Source organism: Punica granatum, chromosome 7 (genome assembly GCF_007655135.1).
Source record: "Punica granatum isolate Tunisia-2019 chromosome 7, ASM765513v2, whole genome shotgun sequence".
Classification (NCBI taxonomy): domain Eukaryota; kingdom Viridiplantae; phylum Streptophyta; class Magnoliopsida; order Myrtales; family Lythraceae; genus Punica; species Punica granatum.
The window spans coordinates 19,005,578-19,027,881 of NC_045133.1; the positions used below are offsets into that span (position 1 = coordinate 19,005,578).

The 22,304-nt window shown below is 38.3% G+C and overlaps 1 protein-coding gene and 1 pseudogene across 1 annotated transcript; one reads left to right on the top strand and one right to left on the bottom strand.

The window, feature by feature from the left end:
• Positions 1–1,388: 1,388 nt before the first annotated feature.
• Positions 1,389–9,892, bottom strand: LOC116214471 (annotated as a pseudogene).
• A 4,547-nt stretch (positions 9,893–14,439) lies between these two features.
• Positions 14,440–16,673, top strand: LOC116214472. Its single transcript, XM_031549872.1, has 3 exons — positions 14,440–15,424; positions 15,536–15,601; positions 15,772–16,673. Exons 1-3 carry the CDS (start codon positions 14,440–14,442, stop codon positions 16,671–16,673), a joined length of 1,953 nt encoding a protein of 650 aa, XP_031405732.1.
• The last annotated feature ends 5,631 nt before the right edge of the window (positions 16,674–22,304 follow it).

Sequence of the window (22,304 nt, forward strand, 5' to 3'; positions counted from 1 at the left end):
TCTGTTGCTGTTCTGTTCTGTTCTGTTCCTGCTGCGACTCTGATTCTGATCTGCAGCTCCGTGTGCTTCATCAATTCCTCAGCTCTTTCGCTGAAAAAAAAAAAGACCCTCACAAAATTGGGTCTTGGTTTGGCCTATTGAAACCCCGTAAAATGAGGCCTGTAATCCAACAAAAATAAAAAAAAAATTATCAAATATTATGTCAATTTCATACTTGGTTACTGAGTCAAGTTCCTACTGAAATAACTGTTGGGTTGGTTTCTCTCCTATATGGAGAATGGTGATGATAGGTATTGGAGGTAGTCCCACATAGAAAAGTTGAGAGGAAATCCATAGGTTTATAAGAGATAATGGTCTAGCAACTTGGGTTGCGGATGAGCCCGAGTCTGAAGTAAGCCCATGGATTTTTCCAAACAATAACATGGATAAAATTTCTACAATATTTTTCTCCAACTAAATAATTGAACTAAAAGTTCCATTAACCTATAGATGTACCACACTCTTAGTGCTTAATCATCCCAAATATTGAACATTTTAAGGCTACTTCACCATTTTTTTAATAAAGGTTTCATTAAGAAAAACAGCTCTATTGACATTTTCAACCATCATGAATTTAGTAAACGATGAAAATTGTAAAATAGCTTTTATTTACATTGGAAAGAATGTGTACTTATATTGTGATGTCCTTATCTCCAGATAAATCATTTGCCTTCTAATGGAAATATAAAATCACTCTCCATCCTTTGTAATCCTCTAAGTCTATATAATCAATGCTTTGCAGCCTTCACATTGATTACAACTTCCCATATTAATTGGGTACACTATATGATTACTACATATTGATTAGGACCTTCTACCATTAAAAAAAGAAGAAGAAGAAGTCATTAGGACTAACATATCCCCTTTCCCATAAAGATTTCTTGGCACTTGTTCAACCTCACATACCTCTACATTAGGATCTTTATCAGGAGTTGGTGGATTCACTAACTTCTATTGCTCATGGACATGTCTATCCACAGGAAGTGGTACCAAAACATTAGCAAACAAGAATTTTTTAAATAGCAATATCATTGTTTGTTTTGCCCTGAAGGTGCAAGAGCTCGATTGCTGTATTTTGACGATCTTGTGCTCTGTATGAATAGTACGTATCTCAAATTGATATTTCCTTATATTGTAACATTCGGCATCTTGCTTGTGGATCTTTGAGAGGTTCTGCTTAATTTCTTCCAGCTTGAAGTACATTGATGAAGTGCCCAGAAGCTCGAAAACCATTTCCAACAGGCTATACAATCCAAGTCTACGACTGCTTCGGAAAATCATCTATAAATGCTTGAAAGAAGTCTAGAGCTAGAGCCTATCACCAAATATGAGAGCAAGAAACGAACAGTCTACAGGTGCACTACTATCTCCTCGAGTGCAGTATAAGTTCCGGAGAGTGCAATCACTACTCCCAATAGAATGATGACCCCTATCATGACATTTTCAAACTTGAACCTCCTGTGACTGCCTAAGATTAGCATAGGCACGGGAGGATTATCGATACGTACGGATACGCTGAGAAAAGCTCCAGCGGGGGACATAAGGTACCCTAAGAAGGGTACGCAAAGGGCCACGAGAACGATGCTTATCACCAATGCTGTATTTATGAAAATCCGAAGCGGCATCTTATTTGTAGGGCCACGGGATGTGTTGTTTGGCGGCATTGATGATTGGGGCCACCATTAAAGCATTCTTCAAATGGGATTCACGAGGGTCGTGTAAATCGCTACCTTTGAGCTCAGTTTTACGACTGGAAGGTTGAGAGTAATCTGAGATTCAACAGCATCCTCGAACATTAGGTACCTCATGACGACCATTGAGGCGTAATTGAAGGTGCCGAGGATGAAGCACACCACAAGGACCTGCAATTCGAAGTCCCACATGTTTTGGGTTTCACGACCTACCAGATTTGCATAGAAGATCCTAAGATAGAAAAGGGAAAAAAAAAAAAAAAACCTGTACTAGAATTTCCATTTCCATTTCCATCAAAAAATTGTTAAGAAACGGATCACTATGGTGCGCAACATGTCTCAGGTTCAACTCTTCGCCACCGCATTATTGTTTGACATGCTATGGGCACCTCATATCGGCCAAGATATAGTGTTGGAGATCTCTTTGACTGCAGATTTCAGACATCTTATGGAAAGCAAAGCTCATCTATGGTAACTGAATCTTATACTTACAGAGGAGAATTGATGTTTCTTCTTCATGGAGTTGTAAATGGTCGGGAAAACATACATCGTGTGTGCCATAACAGAAACCGTACAGGCTAACAGCCATTGGGATTCCACTCCAATCCATGAGCTTCCCCTTCTGTTCGAACCTGACTCCGTCCAATGTACTGGTCCAAAAATTTGCAAGAAGAACAATAACCGAAGCTAGAACTCCACTTGCCCATACATAGGAAAGGATGCTCAAGTTGTCTATGCAGACTGGGAAGAACGATAAGGGCAACGATTAAAACAAGGCTCTGTTTACCACTAAGGAACCCACCAATCTCGAACTCAACACCGGGAAGTAGATTGTGAAGGTTGTCCCCTTCCAGGATTAAGAAGCCTGTCGCCACTGGAAAGAGCTCCATGTGAATGAAGACCAAGATCAGGACCCGTCCCTTTTTACCAAATGCGCTATCTCCTATGTCAGGGTACGTTGATGCTTGGGTTTGAGTCCATGCACCGCTGGATTAGTAGGCCTGAATAGAAGGCGGTGATTGCGACTGCAAGGAGGAGGAATAGGCTGAGCCATCCGCCTGATGCAAGCGCGTATGTGGTTGATAAGTTGCCTGCTCCTGCATAGAGAAAGCAACAGGATTATATTGTATTTAGAAATCGAGATTTCACTTAGCAGTAGCAGCTAGCTGTTAAAGAGTAGGAAGAACATATACAGATTTTCTGCATATTATAGAGTATCAATTAAGCTAGATATTACATCCGTGCGTTAATCGGAATTTTTATTCGTAAAAGAAATTTGTATATTCTATTATATAACCCGGTCTTTAAAAATTTATATGATGATAAAGTTTGACAATTTTCAAGTTAATGATGAAAAAATGTTAAATTCGTCATACTGGGTTGACTTTGTTAAATACTTCATTTACGTATAAAAGACTACTTTATTCACTTACAAAATATTAATATATAAATTTTTTAAATAAGATTAGTAAAATTGAATCAATAAAAATCGCAGTAATTAATTAAAAAAAATTTAGTTTCTAAAAGGAAATTTTAAAATCAAAATTGTACATTGTATTTTTTACTTAAAAGAATATATTGTTCCTGAAATTTAACAGTTTCAACTTTAGAATAATTTTAACATATATCATGGGATTCTGCAGTTTTCCTGACATTCTTATAAATGAAATTCAATTTGAAAACCTCCATTTATATGCTATTTCTAAATTCTTTTACAAAAATTTTTTCATTTGCTATTATATTCACAGAATTTATAATTCATATAAAGTTCTTCATCAAATTAATGTTTTTAGTTAAAAAAAAAAGGTGAATCATGAATAGCATATTATTGCACCAAAACAATGGATAGCATATTGATTATCAGAAAATTTTAATTACTAAATTTTTACAATAAGGATTTCACATGCAGTTTATGAGCCATAAAAAAATTTTATTCGTTAGAATTGACAAAATTAAATTGTAAAATCAAACTCAAGATTAATCATATTCAGTTGAATTGTTAGATTCTTATTTATTTTTCAAAGATTAGTTACTGTGTTTTGAGATATTTCTTTTTTGTTTTTTTTCCCTAAGATTTGTTAGTTTACTCCAAGATATTAATTAAATCGAAGTATGACATATCTACATATATACACATATAAAACATGTAAGTATAAAATTATTTTAGAAGTCATCATTTCTTCTGTGTGATATTATTTATTAGTACCCCTCTCAACAGAAAAAATATAATAACTCTCAGGTATATCTCATTTTAACATGGAAATTGAAAAGTTTCTTTAAGTTCGTGAAAACTCCTCAATCTTTTTTTCAGTGTGTACCCCGGTATCCAGAGTCCAATGGGATCTGATTAATCCAGTCGAGAGATTGAGTATTAAAAGTTATTATTAGTCCCAACAAGTGCGCTTCCCGGTGTTCAAACTTGTGTTTTTCTCTTTACGGGAGTGAGCTGCTTACTACTCAACCAATACTTTTATTGGTAAACTCCTCAATCTTTAGAGAAAGTAATTAATTACTTGAAAAATTTATAATTCTATTACAATATCAAAAAATATTATTAGGGATTAAATGTTCATAGTTAGTTAATGCTAAGTTAAGCATCAAAGGGTCTGCGAATAAGGAGCTTCAGGACTATTTACTTTGTTTCGATATATTTGCTTTTTATTTTTACCTTTATTTGTTAATTTTCTCTAAGATGCTAATTAGATCAAAGTGCGATATATCTACATTAGATGTATTATATATATTACTAAAGTTTTTTAAAAATCATTATCTCTTTTAGTGATATTATTTTAATCACTCTAGCAACAAAAAATAAGAGATATGAGTTAACTGCAGAGACTTGTAAAGAGGCATGTGCAAAGAATTGCTCCTGGGGATTCGCTCTCTCCGCTTGCTAGCCGGCTAGCGTGCACGTGAGGCCGGAATCGTGCACATGACTCTCCTCCTCTCTGTTCAGCCGTTGGATCTACGCTCTTCCAATCTTTTGGTGACTGTCTGGCGCCTCATGGCCACTAGGTGGCCAAGTCCGCCGGGGAATTACCGGCAATAGCTCTGCAATCGTAGGCAAATGTCGCCCAGAATCAATCGAAGTCCATTACAGGTGAGAAATCTCCACCAAAAGGGCCGCTGAACCGGAAGAAAGTTTTTCCGAAAGTTTGTCAAACCCTAGAATTTTTTGAGGGTGTCGAACACTACAATGTGAAGCCACCTTCGGAATTTTTGCAATTTGGTGTCAACCAGTGGTGTTATACTCTAGTCGGAAGGTTCAAGGGTAAATCTCCCGACTTTGGGAAAGTGGTTTCGGTTGTGAATGGTCTATGGGGGAAACAGGGGAGGGTCACCGTGAGCACAATGGGTTTGATGTTCGTGTTCCAGTTCCCGACTGAAGATGTTATAACTTGGGTCTTAGAAGTGGGGCCATGGCATGTAGAGAAGCAATTTTTGATTCTGCAGAAATGGAGTCCTTGCTAGTTTCACAGGATCTACGGAAGCGTAAAAGGAACAGAAATTCAAAATTTCCTGCCCGTGAAACTAATCCCAAGACCTACTAGAAGAATAAGAGTAAATAAAAGCGTACCTAAAATATTTGAAATTGTCGACCGAGCGTCCCACACGTGACGCTTCTATCGGTATCCACACCGACTTTATCGACGAGTTTTCGAGATCGGCGGTGCTAGCGGCCAATACTCAAAGGAACCATCGGTGCGACCCTTGAAATTATTATTAAACTATTAAACCTTTCGGTATTAGACTTTCAAAGCTGAAATTACATGCACATATACAATATATATGCATATATCACACATACATACACTAATTCAACCCATTCCTTTCAGTGCTATATATAAGCACATATTGAAAGGATTTTCACTCAAATGGCCGGTGTGGGATTAAGAGAAATGGGTTTCCAATATGCCATGTGTCTAGGTAAATGGTATCATTTAATTGGTCCATGTGTATGTATAAATGTAGGCATATGTATGGCCCATGTGTATGTCTAAATGTAGACATATGAATGGCCCATGTGTATGTATAAATTGGTTTAATAAATTATGTCTAATTAATCGGTAAATTTAATCTCATTAAATATCCGATTAATCGGTCGCACCTTAAATCATCAAATCTCTATTAGACGATTTTATTGTTTCAAAATATCCCGTCGATTTAGTCGTCGTGTGTGACCCTGTAAGTTCCCAATTACGTTGATAGTAATATCGAAATCTCTATTTCATTATTACAAACAGTGAGAGGCATCTAGCAATGCATCACTGTCACTCAAGTAATCGGAAAGTCAATTTCTCGACGAACCTCGTGACCTACATTACCGTGTAATATAATCCATTGTCCTCTATATCTCTATTGAGCTCAAGGCATAGTTGATGACATTCTTGTATGGTTCAATATCTCTCTTTCTTGGTTTACCGGGTAAGTCTATCAGAACAAATGAGCTCGATATCGCTATATCGACTCATTTGGGTATGCATACACTTTTAGACTTAACCACAAAGTGGCTATGAGATATCTCTCCCGTTTCGTAGGAGGGACAAATTCGATCTTGGTCACTCACATTCCTCTCCATGCTCTGTGATATACCCAATAACTATTTTTATAACCAGTCTGTTACGGTGGCGTTTGACAGTATCAAAGTATATGACATTACACGTAGGAATTCATGGTGACCTCAAGTCAAAGGACCATTACACTATAGTCACTTTAAGATATGCTAATGACAGTCACCCATGTAGCAATCTCATGGCGGGTCAGTCTAATACACATTACTCTTAATGTATACATGTGGTGTGAATTGATATCCACATATCCATGACCTGTGAGACTTGGTCATCAATCAACACCCACACTGGTCTAACCGTATTATCGTTGTCCTAATTAACGATAATACTTTAACTAGGGACATTTAGGAATAATGTTCGGTAATTATAGGATCTCGCAATCAAGTCACACTTGATGCATATAGAACCTACTATTCCAAGGACACTATTGTGTAAAATCATATTTAGTGCAATCTACACAATAACAGAAATGCCTCGTATTATAATGAAATACATGTCATATTATAAAATTGATGATAGATTGCCTCTAGGGCATACACCAATTCCCAACAATCTCCCACTTGCACTAGAGCCAATCTGGCATCTGTCTAATGCCAATAGATCTAGTGTGAGCCTCGTGCTTGCGCTGCACAAGAGGCTTCGTAAGTGGATCTGCGAGATTTTCATCTGTTGGTATTCTGCATATCTTCACATCTCCTCTGTCAATGATCTCGTGAATAAGATGGACGCGCCTGAGTATATGTTTAGATCGCTGGTGGGACCTGGGTTCCTTAACCTGCGCAATGGCTCCATTGTTGTCACAATAGAGATCCACTGGGTCTGCGATACTAGGAACCACAGCAAGTTCTGTCACGAACTTCTTGATCCAAACGGCCTCTTTTGCGGCATTAGAGGCAGCAATATACTCGACCTCTGTGATATAATCGGCTATTGTCTCCTGCTTGGAACTCTTCCAACTTACAGCACCTCCATTCAGGCAGAACACATACCCTGACTGCGATCTACTGTCGTCCTTATCGGTCTGGAAGCTAGTATCGGTGTAACCTCTTACAACGAGTTCTTCTTCGCCTCCATATACCAAAAACATCTCCTTAGTCCTTCATAAGTACTTAAGGATGTTTTTTACTGCGATCCAGTATCTCTCACCTGGATCTGATTGGTATCAACTCATCATACTCAAAGCATACGAGATATCAGATCGAGTGTATAACATAGCATACATGATGGATCCAATAGCCGACGCATATTGAATCATATTCATGCGGTCCCTCTCCTCTCGAGTAGAAGGACTTTGAGCCTTCGAAAGGCTTATGCCATGTAACATAGGCAGCGACCCTTTCTTAGAATCCTGCATGCTAAAACGCCGAAGCACTTTATCTATGTATGCACTCTGACTTAGGCCAAGCAGTCTCTTGGATCTATCTCTATAGATCTTGATACCTAGCACGTAGGTAGCTTCGCCTAAGTCCTTCATAGAAAAACACATTCCCAACCAAGTCTTCACAGACTGTAGGGAAGGAATGTCATTCTCGATCAGAAGTATGTTGTCTACATACAATACCAGGAAGATCACTACGCTCCCACTAACCTTCTTGTAAACACAGGGTTCATCTTCACTCTTAATGAAACCAAACTCTTTGATTGCATCATCAAAACGAAGATTCCAACTCCTAAAAGCTTGCTTCAGCCCATAAATAGACCGTTGTAGCTTACAAACCTTTCTGGCACTATGTGGATCGATAAAACCCTCAGGTTGTGTCATATACACATCCTTGAGGAGCTTCCCGTTCAGGAAAGCAGTTTCAACATCCATTTGCCAAATCTCATAATCATAATAAGCTGCAATTGCAAGCAAGATCCTGATGGATTTAAGCATAGTCACCGGGGAAAAGGTTTCGTCATAGTCAACACCATGAACTTGTCTAAAACCTTTTTGCCACAAGTCGGCCCTTAAAGGTAATCACATTACCGTCCATGTCAGTCTTCTTCTTGAAGACCCACTTACACCCAATGGGTTTTGCCCCTTCAGGTGGATCAACCAAAGTCCATACTTGGTTAGTGTACATAGACTCCATCTCAGATCTCATGGCCTCTAGCCATTTCTCAGAGTTAGGGCCTATTACGGCTTCCGCATAGGTTGTAGGCTCATCATTATCTATGAGCAATATGTCATTATTTTGAGTCACGAGAAATCCATATCTCTCGGGCTCATGACGTATCCTACTAGACCTACGAGGCTCCTGTGTCACCTGGGTAAAAGATTGTGCCACAACACCTTGTGGTACTTGTTCTGCAACATCACCCGTCGATTGGTCAATGTCATTTTGTGTAGAATTTCCCCAAGTTCTAATTTCCTCCCACTAGTTCCTTTGGAGAGAAACTCTTTCTCAAGGAATACCGCAGTTCGAGCAACAAACACTTTGCCCTCGATGGGATTATAGAAATAGTATCCTCGAGTTTCCTTTGGATACCCCCACAAAGTAACATTTGTCCAATTTAGGGCCAAGCTTATCCGAAAACAATCTCTTCACATAAGCTTCGCAACCCCATATCTTTAGAAAAGACATCTTGGGACGCTTCCCATACCACATCTCATATGGTGTCCTTTCAGCTAATTTCGACGGAGTATTGTTTAATATGAGAGCAGCTGTCTGTAGGGCATATCCTCCTCTCAGCTACACCATTCCACTATAGTGTTCCAAGTGGAGTTAGTTGAGATAAAATCCCACACTGTTTAAGATAGTCAGCGAACTCATAACTCAAATATTCACCTCCTCGATCTGATCGAAGAACTTTAATGCTCTTACCCAACTGTTTCTCCACTTCATTCTTAAATTCTTTGAACTTTTCAAAGGATTTAGATTTGTGTTTCATCAAATACACATATCCAAATTTACTGAAATCATCAGTAAATGTAATGAAGTAGAGATACCCACCTCTAGCAAGCTTGTTCACTGGTCATACATCGGTATGTATGAGAGCCAGATAATCACTAGCTCGCTTACCCTTTCCGGTAAAAGGGGCCTTATTCATTTTCCCCATTAAGCAAGGTTCGCATGTCTCGATCGATTCTAAATCAAACGAGTCCAGTAATCCATCCTTATGGAGTCTAGAGATGCGATTCTCGCTAATATGGCCTAAACGACAATGCCAAAGGTAAGTTGGGTTTGAATCATTAGATTTGAGCCGTTTGGTTTCCACATTATAAATAGGCGTATCTAGATCAAGAACATACAAACCATTACTTAAATGTGCACTGCCATAATATACATCATTCATGTACATAGAACAACACTTGTTCTTGATAGTGAAACAAAATCCCTTCTTGTCCAAACAAGAAACATATATTATGTTTCTGCTAATAGCAGGTACATAATAACAGTCGTTAAGATCTAATACTAGCCCAGTAGACAAAACCAAGTGATAAGTCCCTACAGTTAATGCAGCAACTCTTGCTCCATTTCCAACTCGTAGGTCCACCTCGCCCTTTGCCAACGATCTACTGTCCCTTAGGTTCTGTATATTTCCACAAATATCAGCACCATACCCGGTATCTAATACCCAAGATGTAGAAATAGTAGATACATTCATCTCTATAACATGAATACCTGAAGTGGAAGTCTCACTTCCCTTCTTCTTCTTCAACTCCTCCAAATATACCTTGCAATTCCGCTTCCAATGTCCAGTCTTGCCACAATGGAAGCAATAATCATCATTCACCACCTTGGCTTTAGGCTTCAATGCACCCAAGTCATACTTGGATGCACCTTTAGCCCTCTTGCCTTTACTCTTGCCCTTGCCCTTTCTTTTGGTCCCCTAAACCATTAGAATGGACTTCCCCTTGCTGATATCATGCTCAGTTGTTCTCAACATGTTAAGCAATTCAAGTAATGGTTTATTGTAGTCATTCATATTATAACTCATGATGAACTGACTATAACTGCTGGGCAGTGACTGTAGGACTAAATCTGTGGCCAACTCTTGACCCAAAGGAAATCCCAATCGTCCTAGAGTCTCGACGTACCCAATCATATCGAGTACATGAGGACCTACCGGGCTGCCCTCAGTTAACCTTGCTTGAAAGAGTGCCTTAGAAATCTCGAATCTCTCATGTTGGGCCTGCTCTTGATAGAGCTGCCTGAGATGCACGATCATATCATATGCCTTCATGTTCTCGTGTTGCTTCTGAAGCTCCGAGTCCATGGTGACTAACATAAGACATCTGACATTAACGGCATCATCATGATGCTTACTATAAGCATCTTTCTCAGCTTGGGGGGCATCGTCAGGTGGTGGCGCAAGAAGAGGTTGCTCTAAAACATATAACTTTTTTTCTTGGGTGAGAACAATTCTCAAGTTTCGATACCAACCTAGGAAATTATTCCCTGACAGTTTGTCCTTATCAAGGACGGATCGCAAACAGAAAGTACTAGAAGTGCTCCCTGCCATGGTAACTACCACAGAAATATGCAAAATAAGTATTATGACACAACAATATTCAATGAGGAGTTTATTAAATATTGTTCCCACTATTTATATCAAATCAATGACCCTCACCATTGATTCAGAGAATATCATTCTCATAGTAGTTCAAGATCCATATCTCACCAAGCTCTGAGTCAGCGAGGGCTGATTCATCCAGAACTGGCTATTTAGGTAGAGAACTCACTTTTCCAATTGTATCACATGCAACTCTTGATTAGTTGGGTGAATAACTCCTTATTCGAATCTATCTTGTAGATCGATGCCCAACTACATGCCTCTGAACTCCTAATCCTATTGGGCTTGCTCAGTTAAGTTCGACCCACTTGTAAACACCATGTCTTACTAGGATAGATGAGGGCATCCTGCGAGGGCTAGGTCTACACACTCATCGATCTTGGTCTTGACGAGCGTTACACTGTGGAAGGATATGAACTTAATATTTTGAGGGATTTTATTAACATTTAATCAATCTCACCATACACTATTATGTAACCATTACATAATAGTCCACACATATAACTATTATACTAACACAACTAGGACCTAGTCAATGTCTAACAGTCATGCATCGCAAATATCAATACCAAGCATAAAATCATATTTTATGTTATTATCTACTCATATCTAACTAGCTAGGCTATGATACCAATTGCTAGTTTCACAGGATCTATGGAAGAGTAAAAGGAATAGAAATTCAAAATTTCCTACCTGTGAAACTAATCCCAAGATCTACTAGAAGAATAAGAGTAAATAAAAGCATACCTTGAATATTTAAAATTGTCGACCGAGCGTCCCACGCGTGACGCCTCTACCGGTATCCACACCGACTTTGTCACGAGTTTTCGAGATTGGCGGTGCTAGCGGCCAATACTCAAAGGAACCACCGGTGCGACCCTCGAAGTTATTATTAAACTATTAAACCTTTCGGTATTGGATTTTCAAAGCCGAAATTACATGCACATATACAATATATATGCATATATAACACATACATACACTAATTCAACCCATTCCTTTCAGTGCTATATATAAGCACATATTGAAAGGATTTTCACTCAAATGGCCGGTGTGGGAATAAGAGAAATGGGTTTCCAATATGCCATGTGTCTAGGTAAATGGCATCATTTAATTAGCCCATTAGCCCATGTGTATGTATAAATGGAGACATATGTATGGCCCATGTGTATGTCCAAATGTAGACATATGTATGGCCCATGTGTATGTATAAATCGGTCTAATAAATTATGTCTAATTAATCGGTAAATTTAATCTCATTAAATATCCGATTAATCGGTCGCACCTTAAATCATCTAATCTCTATTAGACGATTTTATTGTTTCAAAATATCCCGTCGATTTAGTCGTCGTGTGTGACCCTGTAGGTTCCAAATTACGTTGATAGTAATATCGAAATCTCAATTTCATTATTACAAACAGTGAGCGGCATCTAGCAATGCATCACTGTTACTCAAGTAATCGAAAAGTCAATTTCTTGACGAATCTCGTGACCTACATTACCGTGTAATATAATCCATTGTCCTCTATATCTCTATTGAGCCCAAGGCATAGTCGATGACATCGTTGTATGATTCAATATCTCTCTTTCTTGGTTTACCGGGTAAGTCTATCAGAACAAATGAGTTCGATATCGCTATATCGACTCATTTGGGTATGCATAAACTTTTAGACTTAACCACCAAGTGGCCGTGAGATATCTCTCCCGTTTCGTAGGAGGGACAAATCCTATCTTGGTCACTTACATTCCTCTCCATGCTCTGTGATATACCCAATAACTATCTTTATAACCAGCCTGTTACGGTGGTGTTTGAAAGTATCAAAATATATGACATTACATGTAGGAATTCATGGTGACCTCAAGTCAAAGGACCATTACACTATAGTCACTTTAAGATATGCTAATGACAGTCACCCATGTAGCAATCTCATGGCGGGTCAGTCCAATACACATTACTCTTAATGTATACATGTGGTGTGACTTGATATCTCCATATCCATGACCTGTGAGACTTGGTCATCAATCAACACCCACACTGGTTTAACCGTATTATCGTCGTCCTAATTAACGATAATACTTTAACTAGGGACATTTAGGAATAATGTTCGGTAATTATAGGATCTCGCAATCAAGTCACACTTGATGCCTATAGAACCTACTATTCCAAGAACACTATTGTGTAAAATCATATTTAGCGCAATCTACACAATAACAGAAATGCCTCGTATTATAATGAAATACATGTCATATTATAGAACTGATGATAAATTGCCTCTAGGGCATACACCAATTCCCAACAGTCCTCAGTTCACTGAGCAGGATCTGAGCATGCGGAAGATGCCGATTTGGGTGCAGTTGCGGAAAATTCCCCTAAAATATTTTCACCCCAAAGGTATCAGCTACTTAGCGAGCGCCATAGGTAAGCCTCTGTATATGGACAAAGCAACTGCCATTCGTTCAAGGTTGGACCACGCAAAAGTTTGTATTGAAGTGGAGGTTGAGAAACAAATTCTTGAGATTATAACTGTTGATCTGGGCAACAACTATACGGTAAATGTGCTGGTGGATATACCTTGGTTGCCGGACAAATGTGACCGATGCAATGTCTTTGGTCACCGATGCAACAACTTAACAGTAAGGCCACAGAAGGCTGGTCCTAATGACCCTGCATCTTCTGGTTCTGCTGAGAAGAGGTGCTTACTGGGTGAACATCCTGTCCCTGTGCCTGCTGAGAAGAGGTGTTTACCGGGTGAATTGGTTGTCCCTATGCCTGCTGAGAAGAGGTGTTTATCGGGTGAACTTGTTGTCCCCGTGCTTGCTGAAAAGAGGTACTTACTAGGAAATCTTGTTATCCCTGTTCCCGCTAAAAGGAAGTGTCCTGAAGTGTCTGTTGCCCTCTCTGCGCACTCGGCTGCCGCGAAGGCTCCTGTCATCGTGCCTAATACTTGTGATGCTAGCAGCTCTATCCAGCACAATGAAGCCCGAGGAATGCAGTCTGCGGACTTAATCAAAGGCATAAATCAATTTCTTGAAGATAGGCAAACTGTAGCTGAACTTGATGAGGAAGAAGAAGGCCAAATTAGTGCAGCCAGCACTGAAGACGAATGGGAAATTGCCACTACAAAGAAGGTCCAGCTGGAAGAGAAACGTCATCAAAGGAATGCATCGAAAGGAGTGGCATAAGTGGTCTTGAAAGTGCAAGGTTCTAGGAAGTCCAGGTTGAGTAAGGGAGGTAAACCTCCTAAACTCACTCTATGATTGTATCCTCTTGGAATGTTAGAGGGCTAAATGACTCTCTTAAACAGAAATTGGTGTATAAATTCGCCAAGGATTATGACTTAGGGATTTTTGCTATTATTGAAACACAGGTTAAAGAGGATAAATGTAAAAAAATAGTTGACAGATGGAGAGGTTGGTATTTGTTTGAGAATTACTAGTTTGCTGACAATGGTAGACTTTGGATAATGATGCGGGAGGATTTACAAGTGCAAATACTCAGTAAATCCAATCAATTTATCCATCTCCTACTAAATGTGCCTCAGGGAGTAGGGTGGATTGCGTTAACTTTTGTTTATGCTTCAAATAATATGTTGGAGAGAAGGGTACTATGGTGTGATTTGCATACTTTGGCTACAAACATGAGGCATAGGTGGGCATTGATGAGAGATTTCAATGCTATCAAATGCATTGAGGAGGTTAAAGTTGTTGGTAGGAAGGTGGTCATCGACCAGAGCATGAGAGATTTTGCTGATTTCATGGACTCAACTGAGCTCACAGACCACTCTTTTATAGGCTGTTGCTTTACGTGGAGCAACAAACGCCAAGAGGGATTCCAAGCTAGGAAGATCAATCGAGTCCTTGTTAATGAAAAATGGTTTCGGGAAGAGATAGCATCTACTATAGAATTCCTCCCTCCTGGTCTCTCTGATCACTGCCCAGCTATGTTGAAGTTTGGCGAAAAGGAGAATGCAGGTCCCAGACCATTCAAATTCTTTCACTTCTGGACAGAACACTCGGGGTATATGGAGCTTGTAGAGAGAGTCTGGTTAAACACTCAAGAGGGTTCCCCTATGGATGTGCTATATAAGAAGTTGAGAAACCTCAAGACGCATCTTAGGGATTTCAACAAAACTGAGTTTGGGAACGTGCATGCGCAGGTCACTGACATACAACACGAACTTGCCCGGGTTCAATCCACTTTGATGGATAGTGCCTGTGAGTCCCCTGAAGCTATCAAAAAGGAAACGGACTTGAGGGTAAAGCTACTAGCCGCACTTGACAGAGAGGAGAAGCTTCTGAAACAAAAATCTATGGTGGAATGGCTAAGAGTAGAAGATCAAAACACCTCATTCTTTCACAAAGCAGTAAGGGGTAGAATGACTCAATCCACCATAAGAGTCCTCTACCCCAATTCGGGTGCCAAGCTAGAAGGAGTGCAGGAAATTAAAGCTGAAGCAGTAAAATTCTTTGAGGGTCTTCTAGGGACAAAGGATGAATGTATTGGGGGGGTCTTGGCTTCTAAGCTTTCCTCCATCCTCAAGAGGAAAGTTCCCCTCTCCAAATATCAGTTGCTCCTCTCACCTATAGAAGATGAGGAGATCAAAAAAGCCTTATTCTCTATGGGTAATGACAAGTCCCCGGGCCCGAATGGTTTCACAGAGTTTTTCTTTAAGCATGCCTGGCACACTGTTTAGAAGGACTTCACTAGAGTTGTGCAACATTTTTTCTCCTCAGGAATTCTTCGAAGGGACGTAAATTCGACTATCATTGCCCTTGATCCAAAGAAGGGAAAAGCTGACTGTATGAGGGATTTTCGATCTATATCGTGCTACAATGTAGTTTACAAATGCATTTCTAAGGTACTTGCAAACAAACTGAAAGAAGTGCTCCCGATATTATTAGCTTGAACTAAACAACATTTGTGCAAGAAAGGAAAATTTCAAACAATGTCTTACTCGCCCATGAGCTAGTGAGGAACTACCATAGGCATGGAGTCTCCCCTCGCTGTGCTATCAAGATAGATCTTATGAAGGCCTTTGACTTCTTAAGCTGGGATTTCATTCTCAACAGCTTAGAAGTCATGGGATTTCCCCCTATTTTTCTTTGGTGGATAAAAGGATGCATCTCCTCGCCTTATTTCTCTGTGGCGATTAATGGGTCCCTAGCTGGATACTTCCTAGACCAACGAGGAGTCAGACAAGGAGACCCACTATCCCCTTATCTTTTTGTTATTGCCATGGAGGTGTTCTCTCAACTTATGGAATCGGCTGCAATTGAAGGTAAAATCGACTACCATCCAAGATATAAGCCACTTAAACTAACCCATCTATGCTTTGTGGATGATCTGCTGCTTTTCACAAATGGTTCTAAGGAGTCCATCACTGCCATTCTTGATTTACTGAACACTTTTTATCATTGGTTTGGTCTGAAGTTGAATCCTGAAAAGTCTGAGATTTTCACGGGAGGAATCTCTGATGAATATGTTACTGACCTGGTGATTGGATCTGGTTTTAAAAGAGGTATGTTGCCTGTGCGTTATTTAGGTCTCCCTCTTGTCTATGGGAAATTCTCATCTAAGCATTGTGAAGCTCTTACAAAGAGAATTGTGAAAAGAATCAGGAGCTGGTCTGTGAAGCACCCGTCTTATGTAGGCAGGGTGCAGTTGATCAACTCAGTTCTCTTCAGCATGGCTAATTACTGGTGCTACCACTTCATTCTCCTGAAAAAAGTCATCAAGTTAGTGTATCAGAAATGTCGATCCTTCCTTCGGAAAGGTCTCGAGCAACATGCAAGTGGGAGCAAGATCAGTTGGGAGACCGCTTGCCTTCCCAAAGCTGAAGGAGGTCTCGGTATCGAGGACTTGAGTTTGTAGAATAAGGTTTGTGTGCTGAAAAACTTATGGTCTCTCCTTGTAAGTTTAGGGTCTCTTTGGGTAGCTTGGGTTAAAAAATACTTAACCAAAGGCCGCAGTTTTTGGTCTTTGCGCATACCTGGTGACTGCTCATGGAATTGGAGGAAACTACTGCAACTCCGTCCTCTGATGTTTCCTTCTGTTAGTTATAGAGTTGGTTTTGGCACTTCTATCTCATTTTGGCATGACTCCTGGCTCCTAGTGGGTCCTATGATCAAATTTTGCAGCGGAGGTCTCCATTGTTTCCCTACTCTTGGTGAGCACGCACAAGTGAGTGCTGTTTTGACGGATGGTCTATGGTATTGGCTGAGGAGCTCAGACCCTCAAGCCCCTTTGATCCAGGACATGGCTGAAGCACTCGAACTTTCCTATCAGGATAGAGTCTTTTGGACCCCTCACAAGTCGGGGCAGTACTTTACTTCTACTGCCTAGAAGTGTTTACGTCCTAAAAGTCCAAGAATTGAATGGAGCAACGCCATTTGGTTTGACGGGCACTTTCCTCGTTCTTCATTCATCAGCTGGCTTTGTGTACATAATAGATTAGCGACTAAGGACTGTCTTTTAAATTGGGGGATTCAGGTCGCAGCAGCTGAATGTAAATTTTGTAGTTCACAGTGGGACACTCGTGACCACCTCTTTTTTGAATGTCCTGTCACCCAAGGAATCTGGAGAAGTTTGTTGGCTAGAATTGGCTTGCATCGCTCTATGGTCTGTTGGATTTCGGAATTCAATTGGATAACCTCCCTTCGAGGCAGGAAACTTGATATGATTTGTCTGAAACTTCTCTGGAGGCATTATATTTACAGTATATGGCGAGAGAGGAACGCTAGGATCTATCAAGGTCAGATCTCATGTACAACAGCTATGGTTCGGAAGATATTTGCAGACGTGAAAGCAAAGTTAATTGTACTCCCTCGATTCTCTCACAAAGTTGTAAATTCTGTCATAGTCGATTATATGTTTAACCCCCCTCATTCTGCTCATAGCTAACACATGCTACGGTGTAATTAGGGGTCTTCTTAGTTTTGTTGATATTTAGGGTAAATGGTCTTTGATGTAAATCTCTTTTGATTAATGAAAGTCTCTACCATTTATCCAAAAAAAAAGGTTTTAGTTACTTAATTATTAAGAATAGCGTTATCAGAATCAAGTCGGACATTGAGCTGGCTGCCGGAGGTAGGAGTTTATGAATCTTACTAGGGTTCAATGGGTTGTAACACACGCCTAATTAAACATGAAGTATATAATACATATATTTTTCTAATGAAGTATATAATACATATATTTTTGTAATGAAAAAGTACGATAAACATAATATATATACAACAATTTGAATACTTAAGAATAATTAATAAAAAAAAATTGCCCAAGCCGTTTTCTCCTCTGGCATATCTCGATCAAAAGTCAAATATAATGAACCAAAAGTACAGAAAATGGTGTTGGTTCCACATGCGAGGGATGTTTGATGTATTTGGTTCAAGTCCCCCTCGACCCACTTAATTTTTCTTGATAAATTAATATATAAGTGCCCATATAGTTGGTCTAGTTCCTTTGGCTCAATGGGTTTAGGAAACAATAGTTGGTCTAGTTCGGTCGTATGGGTTCACCTGCTCAATGTGATGGTCTTAAGGCAGAATTCGAGCAGATGGGGTTCTAGTTGCTAGTTAAACCGGTCCGACCAGCAATCCATTCAGTTATGATAATAGTAATTAAGAGGTTTCTTTTGATTAAGATTTATATGTTAAGTCAATTTTGAATTGATTTATCACAAGCTGAAGTAAATTAAATATTAAAACTTTTTAGCGTTTAATTTGACTATTCGAACACATGCTAAGGGAATACTGCGTTGGCCATGTGTGGTAGATTGGATAACGGGAGAATATGATTTGAGAAATTCTTTTCCTACGCTTGGTGGAGCTCGGATGAGATAAGCAATATGATAGGATATTATAACCCAATTAAAAAATAAATTTAGTTGGGCGGTTTAAGTGGTTCGGCACTTGTTTCGCTTAACCAAGATCTCGGGTTCGGGTACTTGTGAATACAGAAAATTCATACTGTGAGAGTTTTACCTCTTATGAATCGACCTTACTTGATCAGATTAGTCGGGACCTAATTGGACACTCTAACTTATATTCAATAAAATTAATATATTATTTTATTTTAGATTTTATTTTTTTACTTTTGTGATGAGAAATAATAATTATGTTCTTATGATCAATATCTCTTTATAATTTTTTCTATGTGATTTCATTACATTAGTCACACACAGAAAAAGAAAAAGATAAAATATTCTTCTTCTTCTCCTTATGTCAACCAAAAAAATCAGAGGAAAGATAATTACAGAAATCACAGGTGAAAATGAACATAAGGAAAGAAAAGAGGAAAGCTGAGTAATTCGGCAAGAGGAAAGACAAAAATGATGACTAAAAGAACAAAATTACTCTGATTAAAGATTTTAGAGGATGGACAAATTCGGAAATGAGAAAATTTGATTCAATTAAGTCTAACCTATTTATACTATATTAAAGTTGACTACCTGAGCCCGAGACGACGAGAAGCCTTCATTTATGTAAAGAGAATTGGCCATGAGTGTCTTGGCATTTTCTTACGTTATTAAGCATACATGGGCTCATCTTATTGATGTATTTAATTTTCTAATTAATAATTATCAAATGAGCCCATCCACCACATTTCCTCTATCGCTTCACTTCCTCTCATCTGGCGATTTCCTCAGCCAACAATGCTCACTCCTTAGCACCCTCTGATTCTCGAATCCAGGACTTCTATGAGCGCATGCTTCACTCGCCAAGCCAGGACCCACCTCTCATGGGCCTCCCTCTCCGACGTTCAGCCCACTTAGCAGAGCCTTCAGGATTTCACGCTCCACCACTCCAACTGTGGCATCTTCCCACAACATGCAAATATTCCTTAAGTGCAATTCGTTTTCAAATTTTATGAGTCTCAACATCAAGATATATATGTCATCTATTGTTAATTTATAGAAGAGTACTTATTCTGATGGTAGAATATCTCAACTGACATTTCCGGCCAATTAGTGACCTGACCCGAGATTGCTCTGAATAAAAGTCACTCTCCTTCTTCAGGATCATCTCTTGAATTCGAGGCATCTTGGGATCAAAGCCCGTCCATATCAAGCATTCTCAGCAGCCTGCAGTCATTGAATAATTTGAGGAACGAATTGAAGTTGTAATTGTCATTTGCCTTAATCAACCCGGACTACAATGTTTGTTTGAATGTTCCAGTTTCAGCGTTTGTCGGATCTCTACTTCCAAATCGGCTGGCTGATGGACCTGATTGAGTCTTTGACACCAATTGATCTGCTTGAGTGCGTCAATTTGTGAGAGGGGATGTCATCCGTGGACTATCAAGCCGTATGCTGGCTATTCTTGGGTCTCTAGTTAATTAATATGATGAAGTTCTATCTATCGAGCTTAATATGGAATAGAATATCCGAAAATTGAGGTATGGTGTTGTGGCTTTCCTTTTCTTAGTTGACATGCATATTACTTTTTTCTTTCTAAAATATTTTATTAGGCATTAAAACATCCCGAATGACAATTGTTAATGAAAAATTCTTATATGTTGAGATACAAGTTGGGAGCTTGGTGAAGCAACTCAATTATATTTTATGTCAGCAATGAATCAGGTGGGTACAACACCACCCAATAATTGATGGTGTAAATGTTGTTCCGGTAAAAGAGTATGTAGGAATGTAAGGTATGCTTGCAGTTTTGTAGATATATATGCTTACCCTTGTGGGTTTCAGATGAATTTTTATACTCGGACTATTGCTGATTTAATCAGTGGGTGGGTCCATAGTTGATTGGAGACGTGAACATAATAATGCTGGACAGAACGATGGAGATGCAGTGTGCACTTCTTTACCTGTTAGAAGCTTGGATGTTCTCTACGATGATGTGATATTTAAAAATTATTCTATTAATGTTTATGAATTTAATTTAAGATATTAATTAAAATTATGAATGTAAATGCACCCACTTGGACTAGAAGAAACAACAATGATGGAATGATATAGAGAAATACTTCGTAAATTTAAATTCCAGATTTAAAATGAGAACCAAAACTGTTAAAACATAGTTGTTGATTTTTGAAAAGCAATAAAATCGTGAATATAATTTATAAAATATGAACGATTAAACTCTAAGTCGTCATTTCATTAAATTTAATTAAATTATCTAATTTAAGGAGAAAATTAATTCAAAAAATCAAGATTTATTTGCGAATTGAAAATCTATATATTATATTATATAAGTAAAATTAACTCCTATAGGTTTAAATGATGAAATAAAAAGAGTGCATTTGATACATGGAAATCTATTCATATTCCTAAAAATATGATTTATTTTGTCAGGGTCCACCTGATTCTCACTTTGGTTGGACTCCTACAGTTTTAATGATCAAACATTATGAAAAATCCAATGTCTTGAGGGCCTATCAGAAAATGACAAATTTGATAAAAATAAAAAAGTGACAAAAAGTATGCTAACAGATAAGAATTTAACTGGATGTTTTTCTAATTTTTATTTTAAATAAAGTTTTTACTCCATATAACCCATGGTTTACATGTTTTGTCAAATCTATCCCGCAGTTATATTTCTGTCAATGTTTAACGGTTTTGCCTCTGTGACCCCTTTTATTCGGAATAGATTTGAGAAAAAAAATTAAACTATGGGATAGATTTGATAAAAAAATTTAAACCATAGGATAAATTTGAGAAAAAAAATTAAAACCATGAGATAGATTTGGAGCCTACTAAAGTTTCATTAACGGAAGTTATAACGGCGGGATAGATTTAGAGAAAAATGTGAACCATGGGATATATTTGACAATTTTTTAAGCATATGATATATTTAACAAAATGCGTAAACCATGGACTATATGGCGTAATTTTCCCATTTTAAATCAAAATATAATATGTGAACTTATCATAATATATAAATATAAATTTAAATATTTGATTTAAGGATGTCATATAATTTTGTTTTAAAAGTATGTGTAATCAGTTTGTTTACATGAATATATATAAAATCTGTCAGGGAAAAATATTTGTAAATCAGTATCAGTACAGTTAATTTTATCTAAATCTAATCCTGTTGTAGCCGAGGGGTGTAAATTATGACTAGTATTTGCTAACTGAGAAAGCCTTAAATATATTTGATTAATTAATATTTTAGGTAAGTCTTAATTTGTGCAGCTACTATTATTGATACGCATGATATTTTTTAGTCCCGAATATTTTTCTAAATTTTGAAGGATAGAAATTGATGTACATAAAACCCGAAAACATCCCGTAAAGTTTTTTTTTCTGAAAATATAAAATTAGAGTTAAATTAAAGAAATGTCCTGAATTCAAAAGCAATGAATGTATTGAGCGATAGTAAGAGGAGACTTTCTCGATAAATGGGAAATGTAATCGGGTCCTCCTTAATAGTTCCCGAGCGTCAGTGGACCAAAAGAGGATGCTGACAATATATCATCAATTTGATGATGACAAATTTATGCTGATTATAATTAAATAATTATGAAGATACCATTAACAACCTGATT

Excerpts from the sequence above, each read along its gene's own strand:
- LOC116214472 (XM_031549872.1), top strand. The coding sequence starts at position 14,440 with ATGAGGCATAGGTGGGCATTGATGAGAGATTTCAATGCTATCAAATGC. Across the intron at positions 15,425-15,535 it reads AAAAGCCTTATTCTCTATGG|GAATTCTTCGAAGGGACGTA; the intron begins GTAATGACAAGT and ends TTTTCTCCTCAG. Across the intron at positions 15,602-15,771 it reads AAAGAAGGGAAAAGCTGACT|TGAGGAACTACCATAGGCAT; the intron begins GTATGAGGGATT and ends CCCATGAGCTAG.